Source organism: Nesoenas mayeri, assembly GCF_963082525.1.
Source record: "Nesoenas mayeri genome assembly, chromosome: 11".
In the NCBI taxonomy this organism is placed as follows: domain Eukaryota; kingdom Metazoa; phylum Chordata; class Aves; order Columbiformes; family Columbidae; genus Nesoenas; species Nesoenas mayeri.
This window is the reverse complement of record NC_137563.1, coordinates 3523068-3547693: the sequence shown is the minus strand read 5'-3', so window position 1 is coordinate 3547693 and position 24626 is coordinate 3523068. Positions and strand designations below refer to the sequence as shown.

The following is a 24626-nucleotide window of genomic DNA, read 5'->3' as shown; positions in this document are numbered from 1 at the left end:
CCTTGTCTTCTCTTTCTTCTTCTTCTCCATCCCTTTCAAATAAATATGAAAACTGGAAGCGTATTGACTCTTCATGTGTTTGCAGTCACTATCGTTACCTGTTTATGTCAAGGGAGCTCTAAGCAAAGCCTGTGCAGCAAAGATCTGTTTGTACTCACTTCAAAGGAATTTTATCCTCCTGCTAGAAGAAATTTTAACAGGCATTATAAATGCTACACAATCAGCAGGGAGAGAGCAAGATTATTAAAATCATAGTGGCTGGGGTGTTATAAAACCAATACTTGGGCTTTACTAATGCATTTTTTAATGTAGCATTGTTTTCTTCACTGAAAGCTGATCTATTTTGCAAAAGTGAGCTCCAGCTCAAAAAGCAAATGCCAGAAGCAGCAACCACTGTTCTTATCCCACATAAATATTTATTCAGTTTGGTCAGTAAATTATAGGAATTTTCAATGCTGAGAATTTGTACTTAGTACAACAGCATCATAATATTGACAACAACCACTTTGCCTTTTGTCAACGTACAATGTGAAACAGATTAACTCGCTCACAATAAATTACAGTGTGATACATGAAAGGAGCTCAACGACATCAGTAACTTAGAACTGGTTACAGTTAGCTTCACTTACAGTGTTTTTAAAAATGGTTTTCAATAGTAAAATCATTGCAGCCGAAGATAAAAAAAATTCACATACAATAATAGCAAGGAAATGCATTTTGGAGCAACAGCGAGCTACCAGTAAACATTTCATACAGTGATCTTCAAGGCACAAAGCAAAAAAACTGGGCATGGGTTTTTTTGCAGGTTGATGGTGTCGGGGAAGGTAATTTATTTTTTTGGAATATAAAATAAATACATTTTAAAAAGACGCATACAAAAGTCAGTAAGTCAGTCAAAAAGCAAGGCTTTCACAGAATGCCACACTTACAGAACATTTGTGAATCCATTTCAGTCATGAAATCACGTTCACAGCTTGAATGACATAATCACTGAGGCAAGGGAACCATCACTTCAACATAATTAATGGGGAAGAAGCCAGACTCCCCGTTTAACATCCCCTCATACCAATTCTCGTCAATCTGATTGGTCAGAGTTATGATGTCCCCTTCCTTAAACCCAAGCTCGCCTTCGTTTTCTGGCTCGAAGTCATAGAGAGCTTGGCAGCAAGGCTGATCCATGTGCATTGCAGAACCTGCCCCGGTGACAGAAAAAAACGTATTAACAGAGCTTCAGAGCATCCCACCAGCCACTGTGCATACAGCAATGGGTCACAGAATCACAGAATCGACTGGGTTGGAAAAGACCTCAGAGATCATCGAGTCCAACCCTTGGTCCAATTCTAGTCTGTTTACTAGATCATGGCACTAAGTGCCATGTCCAACCTCACTTTAAAAACCTCCAGGGATGGTGAGTCCAGCACCTCCCTGGGCAGCCATTCCAATGCCTGACCACTCTCTCTGCAAAGAATTGCTTTCTAATATCCAGCCTAAATTTCCCCCGGCAGAGCTTAAGCCCATGGCCCCTTGTCCTATTGCTGATGCCTGGGAGAAGAGACCAATCCCCACCTGGCTAGAACTGCCCTTCAGGTAGTTCTAGAGAGTGCTGAGCTCACCTCCGAGCCTCCTCTTCTCCAGACTAAACAAGCCCAGCTCCCTCAGCCTCTCCCCATAGGGCTTGTGTTCCAGTCCCTTCACCAGTCGTGTTGCAGTCGGGTCAAAACATGTAGCCCTGCTGTCATCAATTCTGCTCCCCCAACAGTTTTTCCATTGCTTTCATCCCTTGGTCCTTATATTTAAAACAACACTACCAGTAATAATTAGTTTAAACATAATTCTTTCTCCCTTCAGCCGGCTACTCCATTTTCATTCCTAGCTGCCTTCCCTTTCAAAAGGATGTTTGTCTCACACACTTTGAGTAATCACAGTTGTCAAACCAGTGTGGCCTCTGGAAGACAGAGGAATGGGAAGGGTAGGAGTTGAAGAGGTGTGAGAGTCAACAGGAGGCGACAAGCAATCACCTGGATAAACCTCCCCACTACTGCGTGTAACCCCACCTGAGAGCAGGGCCAGGCCCACCAGCACACTCCACCTGTGCTCACAGGAGCTTCCAGCTGCTCCTGCCCTACGGCTCCCACCCTCACCCGGCTGCAGCAGTCACTGCTCCCACCTTCACCTACGCAACCCTTGGGTGCACACGTCCTTCAGCTGAACTAACGCAGAGGTTACGCTCGGAACCGGGGTGGCTGTCAAACTACTTCATACCTGAAAACAGTTTCCCAATATAGCATCTGGCTGCTCTTGTGACTTACGCTGTTTGCCCCGCTATAAAGATCTTCGGTCCAAATTACTTTTTTTTAATGGTACCATATGCAAACACATTAGTGCAAAATAACCCAATATAAAGTACAAAGCAGAATCACCATTAGAAAAAGAAGTGAACCTTGCAAATGCAGTCATCTTTTTACAATATATGCTCATGGAGAGGTGTTAATTGGCTTGGATTTGTGGTATGGATACATATGTAATATACTCATTCATATTTATTAACAACTTATTCTAATAAAATGTAATCTAATGTTCCAATTGTAAAGCTTAGCTCTGTGGCCAAGGACTAGCCAGAGGTTCAACTGAAGTTCAGCCATAACAGATTTTTAAAAACATACACAGCATGTCCAAGTAAAAGTGAAATAAAAGTAAATGAAAAGTAAATAATAAAAGTGAAATAAAAGTAAAATTTGAAATATAAGGGAAGAATAGGAGAAAAGATTTCATGCTGCTGCCACATAAACAGTTGTAAAACACATTCTAGCACGATAAAGAACTCTAGAACACTCTAGTACGTACATTAAAGCAGTTAAGCCTCTTAAATGCTAAGTTATTCAGGTTGTCTTATTTGTAGCATTGCAAGTCTCAAATATTCTAGTCTTGACCCTCTCCCAGCTGTCGCACGTGCTAATCGTGCCATCACCTTGAAGAATAATTCAGGTCTGGGTAAATCTGCACAGAATTGGTAATGTAATATTGATAGTTAAGATGTTCAAAACGCATGCCAAAACGCATTTTAATCTGCTAATCATGGTAATGTGGAGGAACCTATTGAAAAGTAACTGTTCAGGAACCAGAAGTCTCCTAAGGAAACCAGCTGACAACTAATCTGGTGATGAGTAAATGAGAACGGGGGAAAGCATCTTTTTAATTGACAGTAATACCATCAGGGATGATACCTGGTGTTAAAACCAGGCAGTCGGAATTACTTTTCTATTTTGTAGTTATGTTTTGTTCTTTATAATAACAGAAGAGAGCTCCCAGAATTTAGCTGAGTTATTGTCAGTCTTTGCCCGTGTAGAAGTGGTACCGGGGCACTGGAACCGTCAGCAGCAGAAGGCAGCGCTCTGCAAAACTGACAAAGTTCCGATGGGGCTAATGTATTATTGCAAGCCAGTTAATTCCTGACAGTGAGGTACCTGATAGGAGATGGATCACATTCGGTTCATTTTAAGCTCCAAAGAACTGAAGTGAAATGTCTGGCAGTCTGGAAAGATTCTTAAATAATGGTCACAGCCAGTACAACCGGTTTCACTCCAGGCTGGAGGATCAAAGTCTTTATTAGAGTCAGGCAGCTGCTGCTACTGTATAATCCAAGCAGACAAAGGTACTGGGGGCAACACAGGCCGCAACACGCACTGTTCAACATCACAACGCTGGTGACATGATTCCAGCCTTTTCCTGTCTATTAAATACTCACACGTCTTTTCCTGTTGCAGAGATTTAAGCTAAAGAACTTGCATTCCCTTTTTCTGCTAAGAGGCTTTTTGTTAACTGGCAGCACTACGCACGTCTCCTTAACTTCTCCAGTCGAGGAGCTAAACTGCTGCACCGCACTGTCACATCCAAACCTGACTTGTCATTCATCTCCAGACCACTCAAACCTGGACAGCACAGATGGAAAAGACCACCACAAAAAGAGGTCGTGCAAGAAGCCGTGTAGGACTGTGACTATGGGTGCTACGGGATGGAACCAGCACGCCATTCGGTGCTGGTTTGGCTTTTTGTTTGTTGTCCCCACAATGAGTTACTGCCTGTACCTGCATCCACTCTGTCTTCTCTACCATGTTGTGTACATATGGTAGCAAAATTATACCTTAATAACCACAAACTGGAAGCTTGCTAAGATAATCAATCCAAGGCCCCCTCACAGCTGAAGTGAGTAAACATTTAGATTCTTATATTGAATTCCAGCATGTGGCAACCAGACACATTTATATCACATCATAGTCAAACCTGATAAACAAAAAGAACGAAAGGCATGATGTAACACCAAATTTAAAAAGAGCTTTAAAAGGAGCCAGATGATGTTCACAGCATCAGCATATTAGTAAGGATAACAATGAATTAGAACAAAAACACTGATTTGTCATCTGTGGTTAATCAAAGCAGCTAAATAATTCACACCATTAAAATGAGGTTTCTGTGAATTTAGCCCTGTTAATGTGTGCAAGTCATCAGTAGTAAATAATCCCCATGTGTTAGGGACCATTCAAAGGAAAATACTATTTCTGCTCCAAGAGGTTGATACTTGAAAACTATGGTGAGACACTTGAAAAGCCATTTTGATGCTCGGACCTGGGTTGTGGCAGCTGTGCTGAATGTGTCACAGCTGACTTTGAACTGTCCTGTTTGTTTCCATGGGTTTGCTGAACACTAAGATACCACTTACCTTGAGCCACAGTATCAGAGAAATTAAAAGCCTACAATTTGACAGGGTCAACGTGCAAACAGGGGAAATTAAGCACGAAAGTGCTTGTTTGTGTAGGATGAAGAGGTAAGGTGTCTCAAAGCAAAAGGAGGGTGATCATGATGCTATCACCCCAGCACACGGAGACCTTAAAACGTTTAGCAGTTTTGCTTAGAGCCACCTGGTTCACATTTCCAAATCACAGACCATACATCCAATCTGTGTCATGATTCTGACTTTAAAGAGGAACAGAAAGGTTTCCCCAATTACAAGTAGGGGGTATTGATCCCACTGCACCTCCACAGAAATCTATATGGATAACTTTGGAGTCGAGAGAGGGAGAGACAGAAGAACAGTGATTTCACTGCTGATTGTACCTGCTGGGGAGGTAAGCGGAGCTTTCACAGCTGCTTCAGGAGGAAAGAAACATGAGAGATGGTCTTTATGATGCTATTAGCAACACTAAGCATAGCAACAATTATTAAATATATCCCATTCCTCCTTTTCCTGTCTTTTATGGTTTTATTTCTTTGCTGACAGCACTGGGTGAGCCAAGCAGTAAGTGCAACCCCATCATTGAGTGGTTTGCAAGCAGCTCATGCAACAGTCCATGAATGGGATCAACGAATGGAAGTGGCTCACTCCTCCTTATCTTAGTGGTCATCTATTTTGCAGTTCATCGACTGAACTTTAGCTCACTAATACTGGCATTTTTCTTTAACTAAGTGGGCTGGGTGCAACCTTGAGAAGTCATCTAGTCTGTCTCTGTCCCAAAGGCAGGATTGATTACCCTTAAAGGACATCTTGGATCAATTGCTTCATGGCAACGATAAACCACTGTAATGCGGTTTGAAACTCGGGTTGGACACACTGGTTCATATACAAATGCAGATTCTGAGTCTCATTTCTCCACTGCACATGCAAGGCAGAAAAAATAAAGCTTGTATAACTTGACAAGCAATTGACAGGGGCCTAGAAATTTTATGCTGGACTTTAATAAATGGTTGCTATGTTTTTGCTACTTTTATCCAGATGTGCTGTGAAAATAACTAGGAAGTTATTGATTGCTACAAATGTCCCCGGTGCTTGGAATGAAATGTGTTCTTGTATCACATGTCTTAGGAACTAGCGGTCTGAATCGAGAGGAGTGTGCAAGAGGAGGTTTTCTCCCTCGATCTCACATTTAACAGCAACACAAGATGTGTTCTTAGCATTCGGGCGACCCGGGGAGCTTCACTAACGCACCCTCAAGCAGCCTGAAGCACAAAAGAAACAAACTGAGGAATAGTATCTTGCTGGGTGCATTTATGCTGCCAAACTGCTGCAAATCCCCTTCAGTATGGATCAGATAATAGCTTCACCTTGTAGAACAGTGCAAGAAAATTAGAGACAGAAGGAGCACGAGGTTACAGCTCCAAGCTTAATTCTTTCACCTTTAGTTCTCTCATTTCCCTCCCAACAACCTTTAAAAAGGATGGAAGAGAAAATTGGTCAGTGAAGAAGACAAGTAAAAAGAAAAGTAACTTCAGAAAAAGATCCTAGATACCACGTCAAGTAGAGAAGGAAACCTTTGCCTCACTGCTTCCCGCTACACAATTCCATTTCCAAATCTGGGAAACCAACCGGAGTCAGGCGCATGGCTCCTGGTGCCTCCCGGAGCCCCTGCTCTCATGGTACAGGCAATATCTCAAGTAACAATTTGGCAAAACACCTATGGACATGTTAACCCTGTGGCCATAGACTTACCTGATGGTTTTATGGAAGAACTATACGCAATCCCATTGTGCTGCTGATTATCACCGATTTCCAGAGTTGTTGTTGTCACAGGCTTTGGCTTAAATTCACGTTTAGGCCGACTAGATGCTACATTTATTCTAGAACACAGAGAGGAGTGGCATGAGATTTATTTGAAGGGAGAAATACTTACAGAGCTTCCATCGGGTTCAGCACTTTGGTCTTTGAAAGGTGGGGGAAAAAAAACCCCTTCTGTTGGTTTTGGTTTTATGTTAATTTTTGGGAGGATGGGCACAGAGTGTGCAGGGCAGGCTTATTCACTAAAAGCTCCTCAATTCTCATACAGTATTTGAATTTCAGCAAGTCCCTACTTTATTTAATGCTTTAGTCCTGCTGACAGAGGCATAAAGCTTAACAGCCTGACTTTGAGAAGCGATGAGCATCCACGGCTGCCACTGAGTTCAGCCCAAGTTCCAGGAATGACCTCCCTGGAAAGACCAAGTGCAAATGACACATGCAGAAACGCAGCCAGGCCCGGGGACTGCATCTCACACATCGCCTTTTTGTTAGAGAAAATGGGAAACAACCCTTCGGTCAGCACAACTGCCTCAGCACCTCTCCCCATACGTGCATGTGGCCCAGCTGATTGCTCCGTGTCCCTCTGGCTGCTCCAGGTGACAGCGCAGGGTGTCCGCAGGGCCAGCCGCCCCGCGTTCATGCAGCCACCACGACCACTCTGACGTCGGGAAACCCCAAACAGTTATCACAACACCACAACTGGAATCGCAGAATGTTACGGATTGGAAGGGACCTCAGAAGATCATGTAGTAATGTTTGCCTGCACTATGGAGACACTCAAATTAGGTCTCCTGTTGTCTGAGTGACGTATAACAAATTAATGACAGCAGCATTTTTTTCTTGTTAGGATGACACAAAGTGTCTGGGCCTTTCATAAGTGTTCCTTTCACAGCTGTACTCCTGGCCAGCTGGCTGCTTCCTTACTCTGCTGCAGAATTCTGTTATACATCTGTTACATATAAATCTAGACTTTTCTTTAACATCTTTGTTGGCGACATGGACAGAGGGACTGAGTGCACCCACAGCACGTTTGCTGATGACACCACACTGTGTGGTGTGGTCAACACACTGGAGGGACAGGATGCCATCCATAGGCACCTTGGCAGGCTGGAGAGGTGGGCCCGTGCGAACCTCCAAGTTCAACAAGGCCAGGTGCAAGGTCCTGCACATTGCTTGGGGCAATCCCAAGCAGAAATACAGCCTGGGTGGAGAATGGATTGAAAGCAGCTCTGAGGAGAAGGACTTGGGGATGTTGGTTGATGAAAAGCTTAACATGAGCCAGCAATGTGCATGTTCAGCCCAGAAAGCCAACTGTAACCGGGGCTGCACCACAAGGAGCGTGGCCGGCAGGGGTGGGAGGTGACTCTCCCCTCTGCTCCTCTCTGCTGAGGCCCCACCAGTGCTGCGTCCAGCCCTGGAGCCCCCAGCGTAAGAGGGACATGGACCTGTTGGAGTGAGTGCAGAGGAGGCCTCAAAGATGCTCAGAGGGCTGGAGCTTCTCTCCTGTGCGGACAGGCTGAGAGAATTGGGGTTGTTCAGTCTGGAGAAGAGAAGGCTCCAGGTAGACCCTATATCTGCCTTCCAGTACCTAAAGGGGTCCTACAGGAAAGCTGGACAGGGAGTTCTACAAGGGCATGTAGTGATAGGACAAGAGGTAACTGTTTTAATCTGAAAGAGGGCAGATTTAGATTAGATATAAGGAAGAAATTCTTCCCCATCAAGGTGGTGAGGCACTGGAACAGGCTGCCCAGGAAGCTGTGGATTTCCCATACCTGGGAGTGTTCAAGGCCAGGCTGGACGGGGCTTTGAGCGACCTGGTGTAGTGGAAGGTGTCCCTGCCCATGGCAGGGGGCTGGAACTAGATGATCTTCAAGGTCCTTTTCAACCCAAACCATTCTATGACTTTGTGATTCTCTACTCCTCCATCTCAATGAAAACAGGCCAACTTCTCCGCAAAGCCTCCAAAACACAACTCAAAGCATGCAAGTTTAAATAAACATACAAACAAAGGGAGGTTGTCCTGGTTAACCTCTGCAGATGTGAGCGATTCTGCACACACTCAAAGCTTTCTGGGCAGATCCTGAGTTACAATGAAGTCTCACAGTGCAGCAAGAAGTTGCCAGGTGGCAACACTTGAAAGCAATGAAGTCCAGTAAGGCACAGAGTGCAGCAAATGTGCATCTGTGAGATGGTGCTACAAGATCTGTTGCTTCAGTGACTTTTCACATTCGTGAACTTCAGCTGCAAAAGAGGTTCAGATTTTTCTGATGGGTTCAGTCTTACCGGTTTTGCAGTTTGCTTTGCAGATCCTCCAAAATCTCTGTGGATTGTTTATGGTAATCTAGCGCTGCTTCTACAAACACGGCCAACTGGCTAACTTGTTCTACCTGAAATATAGAGAGGAAAATGCTGGTAAGGAGCCTGCAGTATAGCACATTCAAGCTGAAGGATAAACAAACAGATCATTCAAAACAGACCTGGTATCTCAATAGAGCATGATACCATGTGGAGGCTATTGAAAAAGAGCATATGTGATTCTATCTAAGAAATTGCCAGCTGGAAAGTGAACAAAACTGAGGTGTAATTTCTAGTTCACTAACTCAGGGCTGGGTCCTTGAGTCATTTCCTTTCACAATGTGCAAATCCCTTCTGCTTTCAGCTTCCCAGCCAATTGTCTGTCAACAACCAAGCCTGAAATAGTTAAAGAGGCCATGACCCCTTAGCAGGTGAAAGTGGGGCTTTTCTCATCAGCAATGCTGGAAGAAATTACACTGTGACAGCTCTTATGACTCCGACCCATTAGTGTTTATTAGCAATGTTTACAAACTGCAGGTCTGAAATGATCTGGATTTACCTCACTAGATGGCAGCATTTATAAACCAATAAATGAAACATGATTTATCGACTTGGATTTTAAAAGTATCAGCCAATCATTCAAAAAAATGAATGCCGAGGAAATGGAGAATATGGAGGAGAAAAACAATATTAATGAGGTAACAGATCATCTCATTCCCCTCACATAAGCTGTACTGGGGATATACCAGTAACAGATATTTATTTGCCCCCTTCCTTTAAGACAAAATTAAGAAGACAGACTCCCAAGAAGTCTGACATGTTTCCATTCCATCCTGATGTCTGGATCACAAGAAGATATCCGAGTAGACTTTCTGCAAATGTTTTATGGACCCACGGCAATTTTGTGCTATACTTTGTCTGCTTTTACTCAGCTAAAAAGATTACTAGAAATTCTGCCGGGACGCCAAGAGAGCCAAACATTGTCACACAGTGCTCAGAAATGCAGCGCACAGAACCAAAGCAACAGCTGACACGATTCCATCACAGTCAGACAGAGTAATGTAAACCAGCTGAGGACGACGCACCAAGTGCCTGGGGTTTGGATGGGGTGGTCAGAGAAAATGGATAGACAAGGACTGCACAAACAAGATGACTCAGAGCCAGGAGGGTTATGGAATTGAGGATTAGGAGAAGAGAGAGACTGGGAAAGAGCCAGAGAAGCTTGAGGGACTAAAAGCCACTTAGCAAGAGGAGCCTGGGACTGGCCGAGTGGGAAAGGCAGGAAGATGGATCTGATAAGAAGTACATGCAACAGTGTCTATGTGGGAGGTCTGGAGCGAGCTGTGCAAAAACCTGAGAAAGAGATGTGGATCAGGACTGAGGCTCCAAAAGGTGCCTGGCAAGATGTCTGGGAACCAGAGCGCAGAGACTGCAGGGCAGGCAGACCAGGAAACGGAGACATTTGGGGAGCTGGGAAGGATGGGGAGGAAGCGATTGCAGCTCAGATCTCTGCAAACCCAGTGACACCATCTGTGGTCAGACAACGAGGCTGTAATGAGAACTTAAAGCAGGACACACAGACTGGGTCAGCATGGAAAACTGAAGGGAGGAGCAGAGAGTTTTCTTTAAATAGAAAAAATAGGAAGCGGACAGGGAAAATCCTCCACGGGACATCCAAGTTCACCCCCTCCCAGTGGCAGAATTAGCTATACTATAAAGTATAACTCATCAGTTCTCTAGTGGCTCAGCTAAAACGTTTAATCCATGCACTGCTTTATCCTCAGTTTGGTGCTCTCACTAATGACAAACACTAACTGAAACATTCTGAGCTGCTCATGCAAGGCAGAATTATAAAACACATATATTGCCATTCGTAGAGCCTCCAGTGGAACAGTGTGCTGAAATTGTTCATAGAGGATGTTACATTTTTTGCTGCCCTCATACACCTTGCACTGGTAAAACAACAAGAGGCTTATTGACTTATATACCACTATAACAAATGTGTCCTACTCACAAACAGTTTAGGAGCTACAGGCTCATACACGACTGGCCATTGCATGGGTGTGTGTAGAGGGAGAAGGTGCTTGCAGTTAAGTATTCCCACTTAGCTCCCTGTCTTGCAGTTTGCTCATAGAAGAGAGCACGCTTCCTATTTGCTAAGCATGTTTTTTGTGATGCTGCATCTACAGGAGAAGAGAAAGCTTTGGAAATAAGCCCAAATAGGTCTGGTTCTCTTTTCCTACAACTCCTTGATTACATGGGAGAAAGCACATCCTGCAATTCCCCTGTGTGTGGGCAGAAAAGAGGATTATCCTCAATGACCACAGCTGCTCCTTATTTAGACAATTTCACCAGGGACTTGGACTACGAGCCAAAATGCAGGTTCTTGAGCCCAAGCCACAAGCTCTACGGAGTCATTTCAAGAGCGAAACAGTAATAACGACGATTTTCAGAAGTAAAATAATGCAGAGACTTCAGTTCAGCAGCAAAGTTTTGACAAGTGAACGACAATCCCGAAAGCACAGGGTACACACCCTCGCTCGCAGGCTCAGCAGCAGCTTTGCCACTAAGTTCATCTCTCAACCTTCTCCCTCCCACTAATCAAACTGCATTCTACTCTCAGTTCACTGCTCACAGATGATAAAACTGCCCAAGACCCCTGTGACAGTCTCGTCCCAGCCGCTGCATCTCCAGAAGAAACTCCCAAATTCTTGAGTTCTCCCATTCAAAAATGCAGGACAGACTTACATCGTTTTCTAAGAAATTGAACATGCTTCTTTCGGCCAGTTCCTTTGACTCTTCAAATTTTTCTACTGCTTGTTTAACTTCTTCATCTGGTATCTTCCCAAGACGTTTCTTTTTATAATCATAATCCAAACGGCGTCCTTCTAGTTTCTTCAAATGATGCTAAATAAGACAGAACATTTGTGAGAAGGTCCAAACAGGACATGCCCCAAAAAAACCCCACACTGTGATTTAAGGAAATTTCAGTTATGGATGCAAATATATGCAGAATCAACAGAATACAAAACTCAGGTATTATCCAGTCCATCCTTTTGATCTAAGGCAGCATCTGCTAAGTCTATGGCTGTATAGAGGAATGAAATTTTAAATTGTATAGACTTTAAATAAACAGCCATTTATCAACAGCTGGAGAACTGGGTATGTTGATTTGCTAAACTTGGGCATTCAACTCATGAGCTTTACTAAACTCAGATTTTCTAAATGAAAAGCAAGATCTAAATGTCTCTGTGTCCCCATATTCTACATTTAATTCAATTTTACCTCTTGAATTGTTTGCAACATGACAGCTAAAAGTTACAGGGTTATTTTCCCCTCTCCCTCTATCAGCAGCGCTCCAACCCATCCTGTATTCTTGCTTTCTTTGTGAGGCCTCAATCTGACACTTCTGTCTGATATAACTACACAGGCTTTTCTGTTGCCAAAAATCACGGGACTGACAGACTTATAGAATGGACTCAAAGTGACAGTACAAAATGCTCATTAAAGCTCAAGTCAAACAATTTGTTTTCATCGGTTCAGAAGAACTACAACTGGAAGCAGTTCTGTATCATAGGAGACAGCTACAGACACCAAGACGTTATTACTATCTTTCTGCTGTGCTTTCCACATCCATTTATGTGTAAACAAATAAAATAACTTTCATTTCTGCATTTCATCAGGGTTTTAACTCGCTTATTACCCAAGTCTATTGGAATCAACAGACTCAGACACAGACTGCCTGGCTTTCTTTGGATTGTCACATTGTAAACAGAAGCACCGAAAATCTTCACTCTAAAGGTTAAAATGCATCCCTCAGATTCCTATATTTTTCCTATAGTGGCATACGGCACTTCGAGGGTTTATGGGACTTCTCAGATCATTCTGTGATTGTCCTGAACAGCCTTTTTCAACAGTTACATTAATCCTTCATTATAAACAGTTTCAGGCTGACAGAGATGGAAAAACAGGATAATCAGTGGCAGTAAATCAGAGCCCACTCACATATTCATAAACAGAAATAAAAATGCCAGTTAAAATAAAATAGCAGAAAAATAAAGAATATAATTCTCTTTGCGATCCTTCTGGTACTGAATGTACAAACAACACAGCACATTGAGTAAGTTACACAAGTGAGAAATAGCCAGGAATTGATTTGAGGCAGATTTCACCACTGTTTTGCTAGGGAGACAAGCCGAAACACAGCGACATTTATTTCCCTTATTTCTTTCAAGAGAAGTATCTCAGGGAACTGAAGTTTGATTGACTCTGATGATGGATAAGTGAACCTTTACCCAGAAAAACTTACCCCAATCTCTTTTAAATCTTTGTCCTGCAATAACTGTAGAGGATCAATAAAATTCTGTTTGACGTTAATATCAAGTGAGTCCTTCACCTCTGCCATTTGCTTCATGCTCTCACCAGCATCCAGTAGCGCCAGGCCTATGGTAAAGAACAGGCTACTTATATCTCAATATAGGTAAAACCAGAAAACTTGTCTTATGAAACAGCTATTTCAAACAGGTATTTTGTATCTGCTGTAGCCCTTGAAAATTAACACAAAAAATCCAAACCAAACCAAAACCACAAAACGCAAGCTACGCATTTGTCTGTCTCCTACAGAAAACTAGAACTGGAAAATTCTTGTTCCAAAGTATAGTTTGTTTTTTCGCCTGAAACCCCTCAGGAACAATATATATATATATATGTGTGTGTGTGTGTGTGTGTATATATATGTGTGTGTGTGCATATATATATATATATACACATATGTGTGTGTGTGTGTATATATATATGTGTGTGTGTATATATATATATACACTAACTTTCTCTATTGTATTTGCATTGGTAACAAACCTCCTTCACCTTGAGAACTGCAAACCAAGCTGATTCATTTGTACAACTTCAGTGATATTATTAAATATGAAAAAAGACAGTAACTTTTTGATCACAAAATCATGATTTACAGCTTCTTCACATATGTTTTTCTTTTCCAAACCTCCTTTTGGTCAAAATCGTTGATGCTTCTTGAAAACCACCTCTTTTAAGGTACCGTATACTTTGTGAAGCATGTAAGTATCACAATGCAGAATGGTGTTTGAAATGTTCTTTCCCCTTTCCTAGTTTGATTTGGTATTCCCGTTGCTTTTGCAAAAGCACAAACGCATCCAGCTCACAGAGGAGTTGTCCCACTTCACAAAGAGACTAAATAAGCCTTTGTTGTACCAGCAGCACCTCTCCCTGTGCAGCACCTACTTGGGCACGTGTTTCAAAACAATCACAGTGTGTAAAATTACGGGTATTAACAAGAGTATGTGACAAAGCCAGCTGTGTTCTGGCTCCTGCATGCAGACCCAGCCCATACGCCCTCTCTGAGCCATAGTCGCCTATTTGAGAGGAAATAGGTAAGATTTGATTTATCAGAGTTGTAGCGTGGCCAAGCTAGAGTTCATTTTCACAAAAACAAGAAAATGCGTATTTAAGATCCACAGAAATACTAAAAAACCCAAAACAAAACACCCAGTGTTACTGTTTATTTTTTCCAACAGAAATTTTTCCCTTCGTTTACTTCTCAAATACAGGGTAAGCATTTTTATTTAAAGGTTAACAGAAATACAGTGCATCTAATAATCACTCTAAATCATTTAGGTTTGGCAACTTAGAAACTAAAATAGCTATGGTAATAACATGAATCATCAGACAGCATCGGTAATAGTGTTATCAAATCCATCTGCAATAGAGGAAGACCAATATGCAGATGCATCATGGTTTGTTAATTATGTCAATCACCTTCTGACCACTGCACTTAACTTTCCCTCTTACCTGCAGTAGCTATTTACATAGGTTATATCCCTGAGTAATATTCTGCAAAGAACTTTATGCTGAAATATTCACAGAGGAGATGCACAGACTCACCAAACATAGACTCATCGCCAAGCTCTCTGCCATACCGTATCATGCAGTCTCCCAGGAGTCCCTCTGTCTGGGGATAGCCGGTGGTTTTCACTTGTCCTCTGATCTTTGACATGGTGTTCAGCATGCCCAGCCTGGCTCTGTATGCTAAGGAGGATGTAAAAAAGAAAGTTATATAAAAACACTTTTAAAACGAATATATTTCAAGCCATAAGTCATTTAACAAGTGACGTCGTGGAGCAAGTCAGTACATTGGTCTGTAGATTCATAAGCTTTTTGTTGTCGGTACATCATAGACAAAAGTTGGAAGCTGATATAAGATTCGATTCAAAATATGGGGTTTTATTCCCAACTGAATGAACATCATTCCTCCAGACGGGTGTGCAGCGGGAGCGCTTGTCACCTTCTGAGGATATTCACCAACACTCATATTGCTTTGAATGTTCCTGCTTGTGAACTCCCTGATTAGAAGTATGGCAGAAAACAAACACAGGAAAGATACAACCACAGCCAAAGCCAATTTCATGCGCTCTTTCTGTCCCTCTCTTGCTTGAATTTGCAGTTGTTCATTGCAGACGCAGGTGAAGTCCTCTAGGACACCCATAAACCTCACCAAAATGTCCTAATTATCTTTCATTTACCTAGGATGAATATCCAAGTAAGAAGTCAATGTTAGACAAAATTCAACACCCATTGCTCCTTTCCTACCTGGATTTGGCTGGAGATACTCTGTGGATTTGGACAGAAGCTCCGCTACAGCTTTATTAGTAACATCGATTTTCTGAAAAAGAAAAGGAACACAATTAGCAACAAGCAAATCAATTACTAGAAAGTTTCTCATTTTATAAGACATAATAGAAATTTTATTTAAAATAAAGCAAATATTGTCGCTTAAAATAAATAGCCACATTGTAGTTCTGACGGGACTTTACCAAAACCATGTTCACTGGCAGGTAGTACTGGGAAGGAGAGAAGGTTTATCTCAAAATGTGGGCTTGTCTTTCCAGCCCATCAGTCTTGCCTACTGCTCATACATTCTACACTAACGTTGTCCAGCCATCCCAACAGTTCTTACTATAACTGCTTTTCTCCATAGGTGAAAAAGATTCAACATATCCCTCACAATCTTGCAGTCATGGCCATTGACAGCAGTAGTTTGCACTGTCTTCCCATTTGATAGTTTCTAAATGCTATAAAACCTACATTTCTGGTTTGTTTTACTTTTTCTCCCTTAGGGCCTGCATATTCTTTTTCCTCTTATAATGCAGAGAAAGGAAAGAATTATTCTGTAGCCAAAGAAACTGAAACCTAGAAACCTATTTAGACCATAAATTCAAAAGTGTGTGTTGGGAAAAAAAAACAACTCACACAAGAGGTTTTTCCTCAATCTGCAACAATAAAAGCTGTGACCTAGGTCTACTATGAACATCAAAAAACACACAGAAAGACAAGAGTAATAAAAAAGCACACAAAAGCTGAAAAAGCAGAAACTGGCAGCTCATGGATCAATTTGCACCTGGTTGTGTTTTGGTTTGTTTGTTTGTTTTTCTCCCCCATGTAAATCTACAATACCATTCTATGACTTGGAACATGAAACGTGTTTGCTTCTGCAATAGCTTCATATTGAAAAACATAATGTTGCTTTCCTTACCCTTTCCATCTCTTGAAATTCTTCATCTAACTTGGTTCCTTCCGCTCCACTTATTTTTTCACTGAATAACTGTAGAAAAGGCAAATTTAACAAAAAAAATATGCATGATTATTTAATTACTGAATAAATACCTCTGAGAGTCACAGGAACTCGCTTCAGATTAGAAAATATTCAGCAATCATTTGAGGCAACTGTGCAAGAGAAGAGAAACCTTAGTCTTAGAAGCGAAGCACACATTTTAACAGAGACAAAAATACCTGAGACAAATATACAAGAGGCAAAAAAATACCCCATTTCTCATCGTTAAAGAGTTTGTACTTGAGGCACAGGGACCAGAGTGACTGCGCTGAATCCAGAGCACCCTTCCAAGGATGCCTCTCCAGCCTTGTAGCTCCAAGTACCTCCTGGTCCTGTGTGCCTTGAGTCTTGGGGACACAGCCCCTGCTGCTGGGAGCCCCAGTTTCAAATAGATTTCCTAAAAATCTTCTGAAAACGGCTGAAACAATGTCAAACTTTGGTGTAGAAACTCCAGGCTGTCAGAGCTAAATTTGGTCCTCACTGAGTAAGCCATAGCGAGGAATAAGCACTCAAGAAGAACTCGGCTATCTGCTTCTTGCAACATATAGTACCTGCACTGCAATAGCAGGAAAAGAAAGCCAGGTCCTCACCCACCATGAAACAGCCTTCTACAGCATCACTCAACTATCACAGAAGTGGCTTAGCACATATCCGACAAATTATTAAACAAAAATTCCTAAGATAATTCCTGCAAAAATACGATGAGTTTCTCCATTTTAACTGACTCTTACAGACTCTTGTAACAGCGTAATGTAAAATCCAGGCCTCGCTCACTGATCCCCAAACCTGCCCCCAATAAAGCGATTTGTTTGTCCTCTATGCCTTCTAGAAGGGAATTCATCTCATTGAATTAAAAGGGCCTCGGAGACTTGCATAATCTGGAAATGGGTCACGGCTCTTTGTAAAGCGATGCTGCCCCGTTCTGGGTCCCGGCCCGCGCCGCACAGGTGAGCGGGGAACACACGGCCCCCCAAAAACCAGCTGGGAGCTCCGACCCCACATCGACAGCACCGCTCCATATGGCCACGAGAACAAGGCCGCTCCAGGGAAAACGCGAGTTCAAAGGGAGCCGTGCTGCTAATTATTTCTGTGGGCTTCACAGCAGCGCTTGCGATCTTTATGCTTAGCATGCCAAGCAGCCCACAAACCTGTCAAGGTTATTTCTCTTCCAGAGCACCGACAGAACAAGCACAAAAGCAGATAAAACAGAGGTGGAGAAGGCTGTGGGTTGTCGTCTTGCTGCCGTAAGATGTGACAGCAGAGAAGGGACCTGAGGCCATGCATGGAAGGGGACAGTGCCCAGGTATGTGTGCGGAGCCCTTGAGCGCAGGTGCAGAAAGGTGCGTGAAAAGGCTCCATGAAATTGTGCAGCTTCTTCACACTGGCAGTTCATCTCCTCTCTGTGCAATGTTAATTCCTAAGATAATTAACGCCATTTTCCACGGCCTCGCACATGTTTTCCTTCTCCAGCCGGCAGCGAACACATCTGTGGTTTCCTGAAACGCCTCCCGGTGATCCCTTTTCAAAGGCTGAGTGCAGCGGGGGAATTATCCTTCTCAGGATGAAGCTGCAAAATCCACGTTCAGTAGCAACCCATAGCTGTCTCATTACAAATAATCCATTTATACATTGGCGAAGAATAAATGCAATGAAGTAACATGATTGCTCAACTGTGAAAGCGTAATTAATAATAAACTACCGTACCAAATGACTAAAATGATGAAGTGTCCCACGCTTAGAGAGAATAGATCTGAGAATTATAACAAGAAGCATAAGTGGATGAGGAGAAAGTTCCTACGCTAACAATAATGCCAGAGAGGAAAGAAAACTCCACTGGCTCATTGGAAGGCTAACAAAGATAGCCTGAAACACATAGATTATCATCAGATATGCTGGAGGTTGATGTGTTTTCAGTAGGTGTCTCAGGGAATACATTATTGATCCATTGGTCCAGGCTGCAGTTGGCTCAGCCTCGCTGCACAGCAACGCTGCCACGCATGGTTAGTTTTGGTTTATCCTCTGAAATGTTGCAAAACTCTTCACAGTCTTTGGAATGGATAAAATCTGATGCCGCTCATGTAGAAACTATTTTCAGCACCTCTGAGTCACTCCTTGCATGGCGATCACTGGACTTGCTGGAGCAGCTGGGAGTAAGGAAAGTGTCTAAGTTAGATCCAGAAGGCCACAGAACAACTGAGATTTCTATGCACCAGCTTCCAGAGGCAGAGAGAGATTCCGCATCTACAATTTGCAGAGAATAATGGAGTAATTTAATAAACAACTTGCATGAGTCTGCTGGCGGATGGTGGAGTTGCTCCTCATAAGGGCCTTGGTTAAAAATGGGCTGAACTTCATGAAGCTCAAACACAAATGCAAAACCCTGAGCAAGCTGCTCTAACAGGACCCGCTGCAGTTGGGAGGCCTCTCTGGAGGGCCCTTCTGACCCACCTCTCTTCAATTCTAATTCTGTATTTAATTCCATATGTACAGTGATACATGAACGCAACTCCACAGAGACGCTTCTTCAGTGGTGTTTACTCTGAGCTCTGTTTTCCTTTGAAAAAGGAGACTTCCTCAGTGCTCAGAGAGATACCATAAACAATGATTCCTTAAAGTCTATACGCTGCCTACACTCCTACAGTAAAAACTGGTATGAAGTTCTAATGGTTATCATCAAATTTTACACCATTACCACTTATTTCCAATTAGTATAATCAGTATCGGCTTAACTATTCTTGCATTTAGGAACACAAAAGCTTTTGTTCTGATCATACTGAATTTAGGAGTTGTAAAACGCTATAGCATCACCACTCTCCCAATTAAAAGTCACCGGATATCAAATGAATTATTGAAAATGGATGCACAAAGGAGACAGCTGCTGAGTTTTAGTTCTGCAGTTATTTGCTGAGCATCATATATATGCCTTATAGGAGGCTGCAAAATGCTTTGAACTGAAACAGAAGCATGCCCAACTGTGGGGCTGTGTGATTATGTGGCACTATCTATTGGTTTTTATGAGTCAGCTAATCAAAGGCGAAACTGGCATCACATAAGGCACGTACTCCGAGGGAGCTTGGAATTACTTGTACAGGAAGAATTCTTCAACTCCAAATTCGGAAGCCGGGTGCCATGGATCCAGCACCTCATCACAAGACAGGGCCACGGTCAGAACTTCAGGCTCCGAAAAAGCCCAGTCCCCACCATGGTGGTCACCACCGCCTTGCTACTCCACTGCCAGGCCAGAAGCTAAAGCCGTTCGTTAGTCATATTTCTGGTGGAGATAATTAAGTTTGCTCTGGAACAAAATCTACAGCCAGAGAACAGCTGTGAAATGAGACAGATTCCTTCCCCTCAGCAATCTGTGCAACTCCCTCCATTACACTTGACATATCAGAGTCAGCGGGGAAAAAAAACCCCAAACTCAATACAAAACCACTTTCAGATCACCCCTTGTATTATCATGTCATTGGTGGCTATATACCATAGCAAACTACCTTTTATTGGGAAACTTGTACGCTCTGTATAACAGAACTTTTTGCCTGCAGAAATACAGCACTTTGCACACAGGTGCTTCTTGCTCGTAACTTCTTCCTAGATCCTACTGTTCTTTGCAGCACGAAAAATTAAATATGGTTAATTAGAAACAATCTAAAAGTCTCTCGTGGGCTTATGTGGCATCTTCTAGGAAGACAAATCTGGAAAAAAAAACCCAAGAGACAGGTTTTGAAAGAAACCTCTCTGGATGTGACAACTTCTATTGAGGTTCTATATGCCCAACTACTGTTCAAAAGGTAAACAGCAATTTTGTTATACAGTCTTCAAGGCTAGATATTGATCTGCTAAGGAGTTTTATTCCAAGAAATTATCTGAGTAACCATTTGTTTTCCATAAACGTAATATTGAGATTTTGTTCTCACGCTAGTTCTTTCTTACTCTAATTTCTCTGAGATAATGTAATTTTCTTTTGATCTGTTGTAATGAAGAATGAACAGAGCACAGTTTAAACCTACAGTTTAAACCAAAACCTATGGCTCACCAAAACTCTAAACTAAAAAAGCCCCATGTTATTTTTCAGTACTTTTATTTTGAATACGTTAAGATTTATCCTTCTCATTGCACAGGAATAGTACATTTCTCCATTCTCATATGGCTCATAAAAATGAGCTGCAGAAAAATGCTATCTTTTACTAACGTTTTGAACATCATATCCACTAAATTACTTTTTCATATTTCACTAAGGAAGGTTACTGAACATACGAAACTGCCAAAAATATCCCAGATCAACAGAGAGCCGATAAAACTCTCAAAACAATTACCCTATTTTTTTATATGCCCACTGGGTATTTTATAAGACAAGTCAATAGGATTCTTGCCAGCCAATAACATGCTCTGACCTTCTGCTTCACTTGTTTTGCCTCTTTTGCAACCACCACTAACTGGGATTGAACCATCACAGGGTTTTCTGGTGTTATTCAGCTACTGTTGAAACAAGTGGGGCTGAAGAAACCTTTAACTGGCCAGCAAAACGCTCTTGTACACAACAGGTCAAGAAATCATCAAATACCATTTAACGACTGAACGAAAGGTATCATATTCCATTAAATATTTACGAGCTTTTAATGACTCTTCACCAAGTAACAGCATTAATTTGTTCTGAAGGAGTATCTGCAGAAATTATCTGCTGAAACTTTAATGGGATGGAATTTTCCTACGTTTGTCATAAATATTCACAGTGTCAATCCCATGGGCCAAAACCCAGATTTTTAGGAAAAATTATTTTAACAAAAAAGCCAAAGCTGTTAAAATACTTTAAATTTATTTCCCTCTCTCTACAAAGGAAGTAAACAATCAATTGGGAAAACTAAGAGATCCATCCCACAGTTAACCCATACAAAGCCAGGATATAATACAACTATATTGGCTACATTTCCAACAGAGACACAAAACTGGGCCAAACTACACATTAAGATATATCTTCAAATAGAGTACTTAGTAGAAAATACCACATTCCAGCATGGTTAATGCATAATAGTCGTGCTTCTCTTAATAAATCATTAAAACTTGCAGTTATTGACCTGCAGCCATGTAATTGTTTCATTTGGTGTTAAGTTATTATGCACAGAGGACTTAATGCAATATGACAACACTAATAGCTTTTGAAAAAAGCTTATTATAGCCTATTATAAACAAGGAGAAGAACAAGGTGGCTGGCAAAACAGCCCAGAAATTCTTGTCTGCATAGTACATTATTTTCTGTGCAGTTCTTCTGCACCACTTAATGTGATCTCTTCCAACTTCAAACCATTTCTATGAAGACACCAAGGTCCATGCTAAAGTGTAGTTAATCAAACAGCCCATGTTGGGAAACCACAACAAGGAAGAAGTTACAGAACCCAAAACATGACATAAATAAGGTTACTGGTTCATGAGTGTCTTCTTCAGGAAGGACTTACACAATCAAAAAAAGACGGAGAAACAAAACCCAACATTTAAAAGAGCGATTAGTTGAACAACCTATATGACTTTATATATGCTAAACACAAGATTGGGACACTTTGGAGTATTATCACAGCAGAAATTTTTCAAAAGAAAAGGGAATTCCATTTTGATAAAGTCAGTGAGTGCATTATATAAAGATTTGCCACACAATGCATATGATGTGGGTGTTTGACCATTTCTATAAGTTCCTAGCATCCTTGCAATTCTTTCTGCTGAGAGAACTCTGGGATGCATGAAATGGTTTCTGATTCCTGTTCTTTCAAGAAAAATCAGAAAGGAAACAGACACAAGTACATCAAAGGTCTTGACAGACCTGTAAGATTCTGTGTATGTGCTTTAGAAACTCCTCATCTCTAAAGCAAGCAGCAAATGATATAGTTACGCCTCACACTCTAAGAAAAGATCATCAACTGATAACATACAATGAAGTGTCTGGCATTAAACAATTAGGTCACCTGTAAAAACAGGACAATGTGGTCATGGTCCTGTAGTTTATGAAAGTCACCAATAACATCAAGTGAAATATTATTTATGACTCCATTTGTTATCTGGCGTATCTATGTAAAAAAATAAATCTCCTTTCTTTGACAGTAATACTGAGAACTTACCCCATATGATTTCTATGCTCTTTCTTATGTATTTCTTATATGTAATTTTTTGCCACAATTTAGGGTTTGGTTGTATTGATTAGTTTAGCAATGGAAACATCAGACACTACATTCTAGTGCTGATACTCCTTAAAGTTGTTCTGCAAGAAGGCTGTGCCACAAAGGGAATTCTAAGAGGATCAGGAATGTGGCACTTGCTGTTACTTGGTCAACACTCAAAATCCTGTACCCAGCTGACCAGTCAGTACACAATCAGGCTGTCTTTTAAATTAACCTTATTAACGAAATCCAGCCAAAGAATGTGCAAATATAGACTGTGTAATCTAGGCTGCACATTGAGAAGGGTGCTGTCTCTTCCTCTGAGAAAACATGCTCTTTTAAAGCTCTTCACATATTTCAGATTATTTTCTCTTCGCTACATAATGGACAGATTGGCTCTTTCTGTGACACTCCGCAGGTCTGGCGTCTCCCATTAAAAGAAAGGCCGTGCCACTTGTGCTGCTCAGATTGCTTGTTCACACGTCTGGATTCCAGACTTTCTGCTCTCAGCAAGAGCTCCTGAGGAGCCCCCAGCACAGCTTTCCATGCGACACGAACAACGAGGAACAACTTGTACAGATTGACCCACACAGCCCATAATTCAGGGGGGAACTGGCAACCTAAACCCGTGTCTGAATTTGGGTTAAACTGACTTGTCCTTGGCCACACAGTGAATACGTGGTAACTGACATTAGAACGCCAGCATCCCCCATCTCCAATTTTTGTGCTCTGAAGAACGTTGTCTTATAGAAAATACTCTATACGTAGAGAAAAAGCAAGTGAAGGTTATGTTTATGGGATACAAATTGCTAGTTGTCAAGTACTGCATGATCATTAAACTTACAATAATAAGAATACAACTCTAGGTTTTGCCAGAGAGTGAAACTAAAAAGTGTTCAACATGTGCAAGTGAGATATTTTAATTTTAGATGCTGTTAGTAAACTGGAAAGTGTTTACACCTGGTTTCCACGTTATCACTAGTTGAGTGATAACACTTAAACCTGAAGCATTATGTTGGTTTCTTGCTGATCTATGCGATCGTGGGTTGTTCGAGTTCCTAAATAACTGCAACCTCACAAAAGAGAAAATACACACAAAAATCTGCATTCAGGCCAAATAGACATTCGGTTAATAGAAAGTTGAACGGTTTGCTCAAAATGTTATGAGACATTTCTGACCACAAGTAGGAACTGAATAAACTCCACACTGTCCCCCTGAACATCTTCAGCTCAAAACCAAACTTCAGAAAACACTGTAGCAAAGATACCTGAAATTGCACAAAGCAAGGAACACACGAACATCAGTTTAACTGGCTCTGCAATTATGGGGTTTACTTTAAAAAAAAATAATAGATCTTGAACTGAATAAATTCTGCTGAAACTAAATGTAAAGGAAACAACAACATCCAGTTGGAGTCTGATTCAGCAAAATACCTTTCCACGGGAGCATTATTAATGAAGCTCAGAATCTCCATAAGGATTATATCACATACAGCTACAGTGAGGCAACATTGCAAAATATATCAGTAAGCAAACTGTTAAATATTGCTTATGCAACTAAATATATAAAAGACTTGCTCTCTAGTGCTGATTAACGGACAACTAGTAAAAATATAAGGGTGGTATTTTACTAAACATTCTCAAGTTTAATCACTTTTAAACTTGTTTTTTCAGTCACTTTTAGCTTTTTTTTTGCCTTTCTTATAGGTAAATGTGCCAGAGCTCAGCGACAAAGCCATGCTAAGCTGGGATTAGTAAAACTGATGTCTTAGCAATAAAAATGACACATAACAACATCATGCCATTAAACCTGCTGGTACGTGTCAATGGATACCCTTCCCATGCCAGTCAGAAGGCAGAAGGATTAGCAAGTTTCCCTTTTGCCTCACAAATATAAGCGAGGGAAACAAAACTATGAAAAAATATAGGAAAGGAAGATACAAGCAAAACAATATTTGTGAAATAACTCAGTGGCTCAGCAGACTGGGATGTAATG

At 41.5% G+C, this 24626-nt stretch overlaps 1 protein-coding gene across 1 annotated transcript in view; it reads right to left on the bottom strand.

Moving 5' to 3' along the window:
- Positions 1-521: 521 nt before the first annotated feature.
- SH3GL3 (SH3 domain containing GRB2 like 3, endophilin A3) overlaps positions 522-24626 on the bottom strand; it is a 45630-nt gene continuing 21525 nt past the window's right edge. The window contains exons 2-9 of the mRNA XM_080351546.1: positions 16407-16475; positions 15464-15536; positions 14759-14902; positions 13152-13285; positions 11591-11749; positions 8831-8934; positions 6482-6609; positions 522-1193 (exon numbers count right to left, since the gene is read on the bottom strand). Coding sequence (XP_080207672.1) covers positions 988-1193; positions 6482-6609; positions 8831-8934; positions 11591-11749; positions 13152-13285; positions 14759-14902; positions 15464-15536; positions 16407-16475 — 1017 coding nt within the window. The 3' untranslated portion in view covers positions 522-987. The remainder of the gene's footprint in view (positions 1194-6481; positions 6610-8830; positions 8935-11590; positions 11750-13151; positions 13286-14758; positions 14903-15463; positions 15537-16406; positions 16476-24626) is intronic.